Source organism: Podarcis gaigeae (assembly GCF_964106915.1).
Source record: "Podarcis gaigeae genome assembly, chromosome: 15".
Classification (NCBI taxonomy): domain Eukaryota; kingdom Metazoa; phylum Chordata; class Lepidosauria; order Squamata; family Lacertidae; genus Podarcis; species Podarcis gaigeae.
Window position 1 is genome coordinate 33,633,182 of NC_139692.1, and position 15,294 is coordinate 33,648,475.

The 15,294-nt window shown below is 46.0% G+C and overlaps 1 protein-coding gene across 1 annotated transcript; it reads left to right on the forward strand.

Annotated features, from left to right (window-relative positions):
• The first annotated feature begins 377 nt into the window (after window positions 1-377).
• PRKRIP1 (PRKR interacting protein 1) lies at window positions 378-11,773 on the forward strand. The gene is made up of 6 exons (XM_083714892.1): window positions 378-565; window positions 6,522-6,600; window positions 8,355-8,455; window positions 8,844-8,929; window positions 9,979-10,046; window positions 11,095-11,773. Exons 1-6 carry the CDS (start codon window positions 449-451, stop codon window positions 11,196-11,198), a joined length of 555 nt encoding a protein of 184 aa, XP_083571018.1. The 5' UTR covers window positions 378-448; the 3' UTR covers window positions 11,199-11,773.
• The last annotated feature ends 3,521 nt before the right edge of the window (window positions 11,774-15,294 follow it).

A 15,294-nucleotide genomic window follows, 5' to 3' on the forward strand; every position in this document is an offset into this window, starting at 1 on the left:
TTTTTAAAAAATTATCACTAGCTGCCAAGCCCTGAGAATAAAAGAAACAAAACTAATCCTTACGTTGTGTGAAGGATAATTAAATTTGGCATATAAAAAAAAAAACAAAATGCAAAAAAACAAAACAAAACAAGACCGCGAAGCATTCTGGGAACTCCCCCCTCCCCCATCGCCTCAGAAGCGACGCTAACACGCATTTCGAAAGAAAAACCAACCGCCGTTTCTGGCCTGTTTTTCGCGCCTTCATTAATATGTAACAGACCTCATGAATATTGCCGGAAAGGGGGCGGAGCAAAGGGGAAGGCGCGGGACAAGGAAAGGAAGGGAGCCCCGCCCTGCCCCTTTCGCAAGATGCCTCTATGACCGTCGCCCTCCGTGACGTCATCGGTCGGGGCCGCGGCCTTTTGCGCAGGAGAAGGCGGAGGGGAAACCAAAAGGGGGGGCCAGGATGGCGGCGGGGCCGACGCGGCCCTCCCGGCCCCGCAAGGAACCGCAGCCGCTGGTCATCCCCCGGAGCGCAGCGGACGAGCAGCGTCTGAAGCTGGAGAGGCTCATGAGGAATCCGGTGAGGGGGCGGGGCATAAGTGTTGGTGGGCGTGGCTACTTCTCCCCGCTCCCACCCCTGCAGTGTAGGCACCAGGGCCTCCAGTTGGGGATAGGTGAGGTGGGACCCCCCCCATTTCTCCCCTCAATAACTACCCTCTTACTCAGTTTGCTTCAATGAAGAGGTAGAGGCCCCCCTTTTATTTCCTCTTTTCTCTTATATTTGGCAGTCCTGATCTGCTCTCACCAGGCTTGCCGACTAATATATTTTTCCCTCCCCCGATTCCTAGTTAACTTGTATGAAGAAGGGAGTACAGTGGTACCCCGGGTTACATACGCTTCAGGTTACAGACTCCGCTAACCCAGTACCTCGGGTTAAGAACTTTGCTTCAGGATAAGAACAGAAATTGTGCTCCGGCGGCGCGGCAGCAGCAGGAGGCCCCCTTAGCTAAAGTGGTACCTCAGGTTAAGAACAGTTTCAGGTTAAGAATGGACCTCCAGAACGAATTAAGTTCTTAACCAGAGGTACCACTGTATTTGCTTACTCACAAGGGGAATCAAGTGCACGTAAGGGGGAAATTCCACGCACGTGCGCGCGCCCCGCTCCTCTCATAATACTGAAACCTGAGTTTATGTGATGAAGCTGGTTGGTGGTAGATTCAGGACAGACGAAAGGAAGTACTTCTTCACACAGTATGGAATCTGTGGAACTCACTGTCACAGGACGTGGCAGTGGACACCAACTTAGAAGGCTTTAAAAGGAAATGGGGAAGCTGATGGAGGATAAAGGCTGCATTATGGCTATATTCTACCTCTAGCGTGAAAGAAAGGCAGAGTGTCTCGGAAGACCAGTTGCTAGGGAACAACAGCAGAAAAGTGCTATCGTGCTCATGATGTGATCATGGGTGTCTCAGGGGTATTCTGTTAGCCACTGCGGGGAAAGAGGATTCTTGGCTTCTAGTCTTATTCAACAAGGCTCTCCTTATGTTCCTTTGCCACAATCCTATTGATCCCTATCCTTCCCCTATGCATTTGCATTATTAGGTAATGCTAGACCACTCATCAAAAATGATGGCAAAAACAAAAATGGAGGGTTGAATGGGAACTTTAGAGGTCTGGGAGAATAGAACAGAGTTTGCCTTGTGCCCCAAAAGTGAAACAAGTAGGGTGGGAGTTTCTTAGATCGGGTGGCACGACACAATATGAGTCTATACTCTGAGAGTGTCCATCTGCAGATAAGCTTAATACCTGGGTAGGTTTATATGATACGAAGTTGAAGGTGTTGGTGCCCTCATCCCATCCTGTTTAACCGGGCCCTTTGGCAGTGAGTGTCTCCTTCCTCCTTTGTCTTTCTTGGCTTGCATGTATGCATTTATTGAACAAATTTACCGTATTTTTCGTCCCATAGGACGCTCCGTCCCATAGGACACACCTAGTTTTTTGGGGGGGGAATAAAGGAAAATTTTTTCCCCTTTATTTCCCCCCCAAAACCAGGTCGGGGAAACCGAACCAGGTCGATGAACAGCAGGATGGCGGCACTGCGCCTCCTTGCTGTCCCCCGAGCTTGTGGGGCTGGCCAATGTCTGTCCGGCGGGCAGGGCGCTCTGCTTCAGGGCGCCTCTCGCGCCGGGCGGCAGGCTGCTATCCGCAGCATAGGGTGCCCTGCGGGGAACTCCTGCAGGGCTCCCCACGCTGCGGATGTCTGCCCGGTGCGAGGGGCGCTCTGCTTCAGGGCGTCCTTCGCACTGGGCAGCGTGGGGAGCCCTGCGGGGAACTCCCGCAGGGCTCCAACACGCTGCGGATGTGTTCCCGAAGCGCCGGGCGCTCTGCTTTCAGGGCGCTCCGGGAAGCAAGCTGCTATCCGCAGCCTAGACAGCCCTGCGGGAACTCCTGCAGGGTTGCTTAGGCTGCGGATGTATTCCTGAAGCCTGAAGAGCGAGAGGGGTCGGTGCGCACCGACCCCTCTCGCTCTCCAAGCTTCAGCGAAAGCCTGCATTCGCCCCATAGGACGCACCCAGATTTCCCCTTCATTTTTGGAAGGGAAAAAGTGCGTCCTATAGGGTGAAAAATACGGTATGTGTTGCCTTTCTCCTATTTAGGTCTTTGAGTGTAGTTTGAATCTCATTGGTTTTGTACTTGGTGGGAGTGGGCATCTGCCTATAGACCTTACAGCCTAGAGCACTCCAACAGACTCCTGTTACTTTGTGCTTGCCTACTCTGCAGGACTGAACAGAGCTCTCTAGGGTTGCTCTCCATTGATGCCTCTATGGCAGCATAAAAAGAGAAGGCATATATTTAAATGGGCATCCATTAAAATATGTATGTGTGTGTGTGTGTGTGTGTGTGTGTATATATATATATATTTGCTTTCGTAGAGTGAGACCTCGTCGAAACGTCGCCTAGACACCCCAACTTTTACACGGGAAGACACCCGAGGACACCAAAACCTGCATATATATATATATATATATATATATATATATATGCTTTCGTAGATTTTCACGGGTACAGGAATGCAGGTTTTGGTGTCCTCGGGTGTCTTCCCGTGTAAAAGTTGGGGTGTCTAGGCGACGTTTCGACGAGGTCTCACTCGTCATCTTCAGGCTGGTGCTTTCGGCTTCTTGTTACTGGAACAGAGCGGGATCTCAATGTTTGAGTTCCTATAAATACTGTAGAGGGGGTGTGGTGTCTAGCCTCCAATGTTCTGGGCAGAGAGGAAGTTCCCAGGCTAGTGTGCCTTTTCTTCTTTTGTTCCTTAATTACTTGAGAGATACCTTGAGTGATTTCTTGAGTGATATCCTGAGTACCACTTAGGTGGGTCATTAGGTGTGGATTAGTTGCTAAAGTCTTTGTGTCTTGACCTCTTGAACTTTGTGAAGAGTTTTCCTGAGAAGATGGCTGTATTGCACTTAGTTGTGCTTTGGCTTGGCTTCGTGTATAGGGGCGAGCTGTGGTTTTGTGGCTTGTGTCAACCAGATCTGTGTAGGGATTGCAGGGGGGTGCAGCATCCGGAGGTGCCACCATGGATTGGCTACTGGATGGTGTCAGTAATTCATCTGTGGAGAGGGTCTGGGTTTGGGTCTGGTGTGGTTGATTGGTGTTGGCGTTCTGTGTGCCTCTGGATCTGGTGTCAGTTTTTGTGGAGAGGGCTAATTTCCAGATGTCTGGCAAGCGGGATGTGTCGTCACGCTTGTTCATGTTGTGAGGGTGTTTCTCTATCTCGATGGCTTCCATGATTATTCTCTTGTGGTGATGTTCCGTGTTAAAGAGCAATTTGGAATCTGCAAAATTAATTTCGTGTCCTGTTTTTTCTTCTTTTTTGACGGCATTCTTGTGTTCTGCGATACGTGCATTTATTCGTCTGTTTGTTTGTCCAATGTACGTGGCTGGGCAGACTTTGCAGGGTATTTCATAGATCCCTTGGTTTTCCAACTGGATTTTATCCTTGGGGTTTCTGAGGATATTGGCTATTTTTTGGTTGGTGCAAAAGGCTGTTTTGATATTGTGTTTATGGAGGATTTTGCTAATTTTATCTGTAGTGCCCTTGATATAAGGAAGGAGGGCCATGCCATTGTTTTCTTCTGTGTCTTGGTTTTTGGGGGGTGTTTCCTTTTGGATTAGCTTCGTAATCCTGTTTTGCTGGTATCCATTGGCAATTAACACATTTGAGAGATTCTGTAACTCAGTTGTCAAGTGGTCTTTGTCAGCCAGGCGTTTGGTTCTGGAGATGAGAGTCTTGGCTACGGAGTTTATTTGTGCAGGGTGGTGGTGTGATTGTGCATGTAAGTAGCGGTTGGTGTGTGTTTTTTTCTGGTAGATAGTGTGTCCTAGGGAGCCATCAGGTTTTTTGTAGATTAGGACGTCAAGGAAGGGAAGTTGGTTGTCCTAGGGAGCCATCAGGTTTTTTGTAGATTAGGACGTCAAGGAAGGGAAGTTGGTTGGTTGGTTGGACGTCAAGGAAGGGAAGTTGGAATGACCCACCTAAGTGGTACTCAGGATATCACTCAAGAAATCACTCAAGGTATCTCTCAAGTAATTAAGGAACAAAAGAAGAAAAGGCACACTAGCCTGGGAACTTCCTCTCTGCCCAGAACATTGGAGGCTAGACACCACACCCCCTCTACAGTATTTATAGGAACTCAAACATTGAGATCCCGCTCTGTTCCAGTAACAAGAAGCCGAAAGCACCAGCCTGAAGATGACGAGTGAGACCTCGTCGAAACGTCGCCTAGACACCCCAACTTTTACACGGGAAGACACCCGAGGACACCAAAACCATATATATATATATATATATATATGGCTGCTTTTCTGTGCAGATGCCTTTTCAAACTGGTGTACAATCAAAATCAACAAAAAGATACAAGAAACAGCAATGCAAAGTTTTAAAACTACAACTCAGCATTAAATTTCTTTTTAACAGAGCCAGATAAAAACTTCTTCACCCAGGCCATCTCTCAGCTAATAAACATCATGCCTGAAAGGTCAATTGAAGATTATAGGCCTTTTCAAAAAGCCTGCAATTTGGAAATATCCGAGGGAAGGAAATTCCATAGCTGTGAGGCTACCATAGAGAAGGGCCTCTCCCACATGGCCACCCACCTTACCAGGGAGTTGGGACACTTGGAGAGCCTCTGAAGCGGATCTTTAAAACTGTGGTCAGCCCAACAAGTAAAAGTTACTTATTCTTACAACATAGTGCATGTTGACTCTGAAGTAAAGGTGCTTCCAGGCTGTCAGTGTTTTCAGGTGGGATTCAGCTATATCCTGGCAAGCTAAGGCTACACAAAGAAAGCTGATGTGAAGCTTTTGTGCAACAAAACTGCTTCCGTGAAAGATTGGAATTAACTGCTACAGAAAGTGACGGGAAGATGCATTGAAAAGTCTGGGTTAACACTTGCTTTGATGCAATGTGGTCTGGTCCCCCACGCAACATCTGGAGGTGACTTGAGTCTCCACTTAATGAGGCTTACTGCCAGAAGGGGACTGCAGTCCTTAGAACATGCTTTTAAATGTGCATTGCCCTGAACACTTTGTGTGTGTAGATTCCTAAATGCAATTAAATGCATAAATTCCACTTGTGTAGTTATTGCAGTGAGTGCTTGTGGAGAAGGGCAGGGGAGAGCTTAGTGTCCTATTCTTCACTTCCTATCTCATTCTAGTGCCTTTACTCATAAGTAACTTTAATCCTGCAGTTCCCTTCTGAACGCACATCTGTATATGTGGGGACAGCTACCTGACCCTCCTCTCCTAAGCACATTCAGCAGAGATCTTACCAATTCTGTCCATTGCTCTGAGCTGCTCTGTGTATGCATGTGTGTGCGCGTGCGCATCCATGCATATATGTATGTATGTAGCATGGGATTGTATTCAACAAGAAAACCTGTTACTTCATTATATTCTCACACATACAGAAAATAGGTTAGGGTGGTTAATCCCCATTCTGAGAGCCTGAGCCAACATTTGACTGGTTTTTCTGGCAGCAGGAGAAGAAAGAAAAAAATAGATAAGCTGCAACACTGGGGCAGGCAAAGAAGTGCAAACTTCCCAATCCAGCACTCTGATGGGGATGCAAGTCATCCCCTCCCCAGTCATCAGATTGATCATTTGATACATGGGGTAATAAGAGTAGATAGATCAGTTGAGGAGAGGGGAGGTCTGTGTGACCTATATGTACATGTGTGTGTTCTTTGTGTAAATGTGTGTGAGAAGGCCACACCCACCCTGGCATGTGATCCCCAGAGGGTGGCCAAGAGTGAATATAGCCCTCAGATCAAAAGGATTTATCACCCATGATATAGCTAGTGTGACACTTTATTGTCTGCAGCCAAATGCCCAATAAATTCTTGGGCAAAAAGATCAGTTCTGTTTTCCTTAATGTTCCCACTTCTGTTTAGATCCATGCTCTAATAGCTTTGAAGAATTGCTCTCTCCTCCTAGAGAAACAGTGTCACAGTATTGCTCATTTCTTGTTGCAGGATAAGACAGTTCCAATTCCTGAAAAGCTCAATGAATGGGCGCCCCGTCCGCCTCCAGAATTTGTCAGAGATGTTATGGGTAAGTAGCTATTTTTAGGTGGCTTCTTAGTGCTTCTAGAGGAATGTGCTTAATAGGGAAGGGAAATAGATGAGGATTGAGTAGTCATAAGATAAGGGGCTTGAAACTTTGAAGGGGATGAGGGGGTGTTCTTGCAGCCATCTTGCCCTTGCCATATTACCAATTATTTTTCACTGGCATTTGGGTGATTATTGATATGAGTCACACTTCTGAATCCCCACGGTTTGAAATCATGTGTGACGTTTGTGACCATAAACACAGAGAATCAGAAGAGTGAATGATTCAGGCTCTGAGATGTGTGCACACTTAAAAAAGTAATGTTTACACTGATGAGAAGCAGCATAGACAAATGGGGTTCCAAATCTGGGTCTTCTGTAGCCAGGGCTCTGTGTATCTGTCATGATCCTACAGGAGTGTTGCTTTCTGAGAACCCTGGTCTTCACTCTAGACGAAAAGCAGGTTTCTAGCCTGCATGGCTGAAAGGATATCCTTCAAAATGGTCTGTTGAGATCTAAGAAACCAGAGGAGTTGCTGGATTAATTTTCAGGTCCCTGTAGCCAAGATCTCTGTGTCCATCATAGCTTCTTAACCCTCACTGTGACTAATAAAGCTAGAATAAATATGCAAAATACTAACGTTTGGAAATTTTGTTCAATTCAGCATAATTTATGCTAGCATATAGAGTTTGTGTGTAACAGCAGAAGTTGCCTTTAGTGAAATGAATCCTTACTTGGAGCACACCTTTAAATGGAAGGCACTCAGAATGAGACTTAGTATAAAATAAGAAAGCTTAAGGGAAGTTCATTATTTTAAAGAGAGAATTCTTTTGTCCTAGCTAACTAAGTAGTTGGTGAAACAAAGAAGCCATGCTTGCCTCTTTGTTCTCAGAAGATACTTCCAAAATAAATTTGCCACTTGAGTTCTGGAGAAAGTTTGAGAGGGGAGACAGAAATGAAAGAGGATGCAGCTTTGACTTCCAAGGACAGAATCACAGAATTGTAGAGTTGCAAGGGATCCCAAGGGCCATCTAGTCCAACTGTCTGCAATACAGGAATCACAACTAAAGATTCTCTGACAGGTCACCACAGAGATCAAAGGGAGAGAGGCGGCTTGGAGGTTTTTAACCACATGCAGACCCTTCTAAGCAAACTGAGCTGCACCGCAACGTCCAGCAATGAATAAACATGCAAATTTGTGCTTTGTCTTTATAGCATGGTTTATACACAATCCCATTCCCACAGGTAAATCATAAGCTTTCCCACTGTGCTAGGGAGCATTACGAGCCTGTATCTAGACAACTACTGGTAATATTTGCCTTCCTATAATCGTTACAACAAACCAAAGGGGAAAGTGGTGATAGCATTTGCCCTGTTCCAGCCAAAGGAAGGGCAAGGAGAAAATGGAGCGAACAAGGTTTCTAGGTGTCCCAGAAGCAAGGTCCCTAGTGTGGCTGCTGGTTTCTCAGCAAGCTTTCTGTGTACATTTGGTCCCCCCCCCCCCCAATATATGAAAAGGAGAATTTCTTTTTAGGCTCAGACTAATTTCCTACTTGTATGTAATGTGATCAAGCCACTAGTGAAGCTGCCTTGCATAGAGTCAAGCCTGCCCTTGTTCATCTAGCCAACTATTGTCTCCTCTTACTGGTAGCATCTTTCCCATCACCTGCTACCTGAGATCCTAGGAGGCACCAGGGTCGCCGCCTGCACTTGTAATGCACCTGCTCTGTCAATAAGCTGTGACCCCTTCCTTGGCAGGTTCCAGTGCTGGGGCTGGCAGTGGGGAATTCCACGTCTACCGACACCTTCGCCGGCGAGAATACCAGAGGCAAGATTTTATGGATGCCATGGCTGAAAAGGTTGGGTGATTCCTTTGGCTTACCGTTTCTGAGTTGTTGTACTGCCTCCTTCCTTACAGACCCTATCAGGTGTTAAAATCAGTGGTAAAATCTTGGTAGTTGTGCCATCCTCTGAAGTTTGGGGGTGGCAGCCTGGGAGAGGGCATTCTCTGCAGCAGCTCCTAGGTTGCTGAATTGCTTCCCCGGAGAGGTGTATCTGCCACTTTCACTCTACAGTTTCCATGGAATGCTGAAAATGCACCTCTTCGCTCTGACCTTTGCACCTGAGAAAGGTGTTTTCAAAACCCACTTTATTCCCATGACTATAATTTGTTTCAGCTTTTTAAATATTAAATTGTTGCAACCCCCCCTGGGATTGTAATGACATGTTCCCTGTGATTTGTCGCAGCAAAAACTGGATGAGGAATATCAGAAGAAGCTAGAAAAGAACAAGATTGTTGCGGAAAAACAGACAGCCAAGCGCAGAAGGAAACGGTGAGGTCAAAGCTGTACAGGAAGCCTAGGGAAACAGGATCCAGAATGAGGGGAGGCAGGAAGGGTCAAGGGCAATAGTTCAATATTTGTTTACAGTCCAAAATGACTTAAGGGCCAGACTAGAGGTTCTTCCTTAATATGTAGCATGGAGCTACCTATCTTGTTTCGCCTTAAATAATTGCAGGCGCAGGGTGAGGAGAAGTTCTTACCATGGGAAAGCAGCAGGTTTGATCTCAACACTGTCCTGCTGGGATTGGCATAGTGGTCTGATTTTCCATGTGGCTATGAGCCTTAGCAGGGACGTGGGTGGTGCTGTGGGTTAAACCACTGACTTGCCGATCAGAAGGTCGGCGGTTCAAATCCCTGTGACGGGGTGAGCTCCCGTTGCTCGGTCCCTGCTTTTGCCAACCTAGCAGTTCGAAAGCACGTCAAAGTACAAGTAGATAAATAGGTACCGCTCCGGCGGGAAGGTAAACGGCGTTTCCATGCGCTGCTCTGGTTTGCCAGAAGCAGCCTTAGTCATGCTGGCCACATGACCCGGAAGCTGTACGCCGGCTCCCTCGGCCAGTAAAGCAAGATGAGCGCCGCAACCCCAGAGTCGGCCATGACTGGACCTAATGGTCAGGGGTCCCTTTACCTTTACCTTTAGGAGCATTAGTGGGGAAAATCTCCATTGACAGAAAAAACAGGATATGTAGCTGCCAGTCCTATGAAGGAATAATTCCAGTTTTTACCTCTAGGTGGCTGCAAGTCCACCTCTGTGCAGTTCCTGGAAACAGTTTCCTAGAGAGGCAAATTTCATCCTACCGCTAGGATAATTTGGGAACAGATAGCTGTTCCCTCCTGGTAAACAAGGCAAACATTTTTCAAAGCTGTTCACATGCTCTTCCATCAGCAGTGAAATAGGTTGGGTTCCAGAGCATTAAGAATTGGCATTTTAACAACTACACAGCTCAGTTCTCTTTTGGCTAGCATCAGGGTTGGAATCTGCAGAACGCTTGCGCAAAGGGCAGCTTGTTCATTTGGAGCATTTAATACTTGATTTACAGGCAGAAGTTGAAAGAGAAGAAAATGCTGGCGAAGAAGAGTAAGCTTGAACAAAAGAGCGAACATGCAGGTAATGTGAAAACACATCTTCTGGAGTTCAGTTCACCAGGAAACTCCTCCTGCTCTCAAGACCCCACTGAAATGAGTTGAGCTTCTGCAGCTTCTGCCTGCATCAAGATGTGGGTATCTTCCAGGGAAGTCCTTTGGGATTCTGTCAGGGTAGTCAGACCAAATGACAGCACAGCTCCTGATGAGAGAGAAAGAGGTTGCATAGAGCAGCCTTCCCCAACCCAATCCCTTTTTGGACTACAATTCCTATCAGTCTCAACCAGCACTGATGGGAATTGTAGTCCAGAACATCTGGAGGGCACCAAGGCAGTATTGGAGGATCAGAAGGTCCATGGACTCGGATGAGTTAAGGCAAAGCAGCTGCCCCCACTGCTGGGACAAAGAACTCTCAAATATCTGCAAAACCAAGGAAGGAGGAGCTGTTCTGTATAGTAATCCTAATCCTGGGTGCCTGAGGCAATGGGAGGACTGTTGCTTCCAAGTTTTTGTTGGGGTTCACCTAAGTGCGGCAATGTCTGTAGGAAGGGGAGGCTGTAGAGTTCGCAGCCCAGTGGGGAACATGACCTTGATTCTTGAAATGAGGAAGAGTTGCCCAATGTTGTTGTCCCTGCCAGTCTGAGTTGGAGAATTAGGAGGATTTTTCCTCCCTGAAACAGGCCTGCCAGAATTTGTTGGACACCAACTCCTATCATCCCTACCCAGCATGCCCAGTGGTCAGGGATGGGAGTTGTACTCTGGCATCTGGAGGACCACAGGTTTTAGGCCACATCCCTGGCCTAAAATGTACCTCGCCATTTTGAGGAAGGCAGGGAGAAAAGAATTGCCTTGCCTTTGCTGGGGGAGACCAAAAAACCTCAACTGTTAGCGGCCAGCCATACCTCTGAAGCTCACAAGCACGCCAGAAATGCATTTTATCTCCACCATCTGATCCACATAGCTATCCTGACCCTGAATATGATGGTTCCATTTACCTATCAATCCATAATATTATTCAGTTCTTTCTTCCCTCAAGCAAGTAGCCTGATCATCATGTCTTTTACCGGCTACAGATTCCGACCATTCCCCAAAGCAGCAGACCAGTGAAGAGGAAGACGAAGGTACTTCTGAGGAAGAGGATGATGCTGAAAAGCCCAGCTTCAGGATGAGAAGATGATGGCGCTGACTCTGTGGCTGGTATCCAGGTGCTGTTGAAGAGCCTGGCGTCTCAGTTGAGCAGGCTCTTCTGAGCTGTTTCAGACCTCCATCACGGCAGAGGTGTTGCCATAAGGACCCCACAGGGGTATCGACATCGGAGCCATGTGAAACGAGAACCTCTTCCAAGCTTGCTTCTGTAACTGCTGTGCAGTCTGCTTACAGGGTTTCTGAGGAAAGATGCCAGCATCCTGCCCCTGTGGGCCTTCTTGTTCTTCCTAGCGTTGCTCCAAAGTGGTGTCTCTCTGAAAGCTAATGCTTTATCCATCTGTGTTTTCAGGCAGACCCTTTCCCCCTGAGAGACCCAAGTACACAAATGGGTTTGTGTGGCCTTTGCTCTCGGACAGAGAGTGACTTGGCTTTTTCTATAACGGAACTTGAGACAAACTTATTTGGGAATTTCAGTTGGGGTTGTCTTCACATTGCTGCTGCAAGAGTTGGTTCACCAACACTGCGAGGAGATCGCTCTCTTTGTTTCAAAAACGTGATGTAAAACTTCTGCCCTAAAAGTTAATAAAAGGGGGACATCTGAGTGTTTTCTTGCCTGTTCATGATTGCTGTTTATATTGGGCAAATTAACAGTGAAAGAGAGAGAAGTGAGCAGAGAGGGATTGCGCCTGTCACTTAAAAATCTAAATATACCCACTGAGCCTAAAAAGCTTGGCAACCACTGCAGTGTGGTATGGAGACTCCCAGGATGGTGCAGAGATCTCACAGAAAAGCTGTTTTGAGAAGGGACTTCAAGGATGTAGGTGCAAGGATAAAATAGGTATAAAAGGAGAATTCCTGGACGCCAAGATCCAAGTTTGGGGCAAGAGCTCTTTGGCGAGAGAACATCAGCAGAGATTTAAAATCACAAAATATTCAGCAAAGTAAAGCATGGAAATATAGGCTGTTAGTCCTTTAAAATATGCTCTTTTGAGTTCCTTCCAAAGTCGCCCTTTCCCCCCAGCATAGAAGAAGACTACATGTTTGGCAAGTTGTGAACTTGCGAACACTCCAAAGGTCAGATTCATGTGCTTCAGAAAATCGAAAAGGGCATAAAACTTGGTTTAGTTGCAAAGTGGTGAAAATTCCTAAATTATTGGTATAGGAACTTGAGAGGCTTGTTACAGAGTCATGCAGCTAAACTGGAGCAACCAGCTTAGATGTCTACGCACTGAGCTCAGGTAGACTAGGAAGGCGAACAAAGACTTGATCACCTAGTCCCTCCCCAGGTGAACTAAGCCTGGTTTTAACCCCTCTGTGCATTAATTAGGTTTGAGTATGTTGGTTATATGAGGCTGGTTCTCCCACAAAGGAAAGAAGGAAGGTGGCCGGACTGAGGTGTTTCAGGAGGCAGTTCAAGGCACAAGGAAGGACAGGGAGAAGGCTTTGGACAGCTGAAGGCAGTGAAGCGAAGGTCACAGGAAGTGATGTGTCCAGGTATTAGGGCAGAAATATTGGACAAGGCCAGGTGTGTGTGAAGACAAGAGCAAGGAACTTGGGGGAGATCTAGGAGTGGGCTACAATCAGGTGTATCTGTTTAAGGAAAAGGGGATCATATGGTCCTACATTTGGAGATTTAAGCCTCTTGGTATTGTGATGGTAATCTTGTGCTTGTAAGAACAGAGGAAGGGGCTGCTGGATCAGACCAATGGCCCATCTAGACCAGAAACCTGTTCTCACAGTGGCCAACCAGATGCCTGGGGGAAACCCACAAGCAGGACCTGAGCTGCTGTGGCTTCTAGCAACTGATACTTAGAAGCATTACTGCCTCTAACGGTGGAGCCGTAGTTTAGCCATCATGGCAAGTAGCCATTACTAGCCATATCCTCCATGAGGAGCAACAGCATGTTTAGCAGCAGACTGAAATGGGGGCTTCTGTCTAATTGTCAGTGGTTTTATTGATTCAAGTGCAAAATTATAGGGGAAAACTGTCACAAGGAAAGACTGAGTAATGGTTTCAACTTCACATATTCTGCTGAAATGCCGCCTCCTGGTTCAGCGCTCCCCTCCTCACATCTCTTGATTAAACACTTAATTTTGTTGTAGTCTCTTGCAGACCAGTCGGTGTATTTACTCACTAGAAAGTCCTGCTGGGTTCAAGACAGGTTGCTCTCAAGATAGGTTTTCATAGGAGTGTTGTGTTAATCTCACCTTAGTTTCCTCTACTGCTATTTCCACCATTTTATGCTTCTACAAAGACTTGCTGTGACTAATTTAGTGGCAGAAAACACATTTACCTTTTCCTAGACTTCACAGCATGCAATTTGAAAATCATCCTCATTTCTGCATTATTAATAGAAGAAACCAAACAGCCTTCAACCTATTTGTAGAGTACATCCAAGCTCTCGCGTAGAACATAGTTCACATTATATAAATAATTCCGCTCCAGCCAACTTCTCATGTATTTTGGTGCTCTTAGAATGTTACCACCTCTGGAGTCCTGAGCCCTTTAGGGACAGAATCTGTGGGAAAACAAAATAAATGGCAGAGCTTGGGAACAGAGAAGGCTGGTTTTTCAATCCAGGGACAGTTTTAGAATTGGCAGTTCTTCAGGGGCTACAAAGAGAGCGAGTCTCCTTGGACTTACTTGACTAACAGTATCTCTGTTCTCCCCCCTCACACACACCTTTGAGCTGCTTCAAAGTGAAATAAGAATAAAAATGGGGTCCCTTCAAGGGGTTCAGCTTCTTAAGGAAGACTAGACCTTTGGAGAGAGTGTTGGGGAGGTCAGGAAATGAACAGAGACCAGACCAGGATATACAAAAGGAAAGTGGCTATAAGCCTGATCTTTATTAAAGCTGTTGCAACAGGGTGCTCCCCCCACACGCAGGAGAGAGGAGGAGAACCCTAAGCCATGCGCACAAGCCCTTATATAGACATTTGAAATTGCCCGCCCTGTAGCTTAAGACCACCCCCCAGATACATCATACCTACTTCACAGAAGAGGCGGTCTACAGGAGAAAACCTGTCTGCCATGTTACCTGAAAATGATAACTGATTACATTATTTGGGCAGTCTGGCAATTCCTTTGTAATGGTAAATACTCAGTTCTTGAGTCCAGGTCACAGGCTCACCCTATTCATATCTTAAATGTGCCCTTAAGACAGGATTTGTGAAAGAGACAATGGGGAGGTTGCCCATTTCCTTTAACCTTGCAAAGAAATATTTGAGGTCATTTAAGGAGAATGAAAATGGTTTCAGGACTTTTCTGTGGGTGTTGGACACGTGGTTTACATATTTGTATGTGTTTGCTTGGTACATTTATGAACATCTATTTTATATATATAAGACCTTAAAATTCTTATAACGGGTATAGAAAATGAAGGTGAAATGCTCTATTGTGTCAGGTCTAATTTTAGAGTTGAGGGGGGCAACCTGTGCTTTACTTTTAGACACTAAGCACTTTCATACTTGCTCTTTTTAAATGCCATGTCCATAAATAGTATAGAATAACAATACATACATACATACATACCCAGAGGTGAAAGAGAGGCACTCATCCTGTATGCTCTGACACACCCATCCCCAGAAGCAGAAGGAAGATATAAGAATGTAATTGGAACAAGTGCTGCAATTTGCTTTTTTCCTCTTCCCTCCCTGTCCCATTTTCCTTCTGCCTCCTACTTCTTAGTCCCTCCTTGCAGGTTTACAATCTAGCTTTAATGGATTGTATGTAAGCCACTTTGGGACCCCTTTTGGCTTTAGTGTGAGGAGGAACAAATGCTCTAAATAATAATAATAAAATAATAGGCAAGCCTATCCAGATGTTTCAAAAGTTTGTATTTGTTCTACTGTGGCTTTAACTTTCCACATGTTTCAAATTATGGTTGTAATTTTTAGATAACTTTATTCCTTTTTTTGTAAACCGCTTTGAGCTTTTTTCCTACAGTGAAGCGGTTTATTCATTTCAATCATAGAATCAGAGTTGGAAGGGATCGTGAGTGTCATTCTAGTTCAACCCCCGCTACACAGGAATCTCACCCAACACGGGGCTGGAACCTACGACCCTAACATCAAGAGTCTCCTGCTCTACTGACTGAGCTATATTCCTTTCAGAAAACAATCAATCA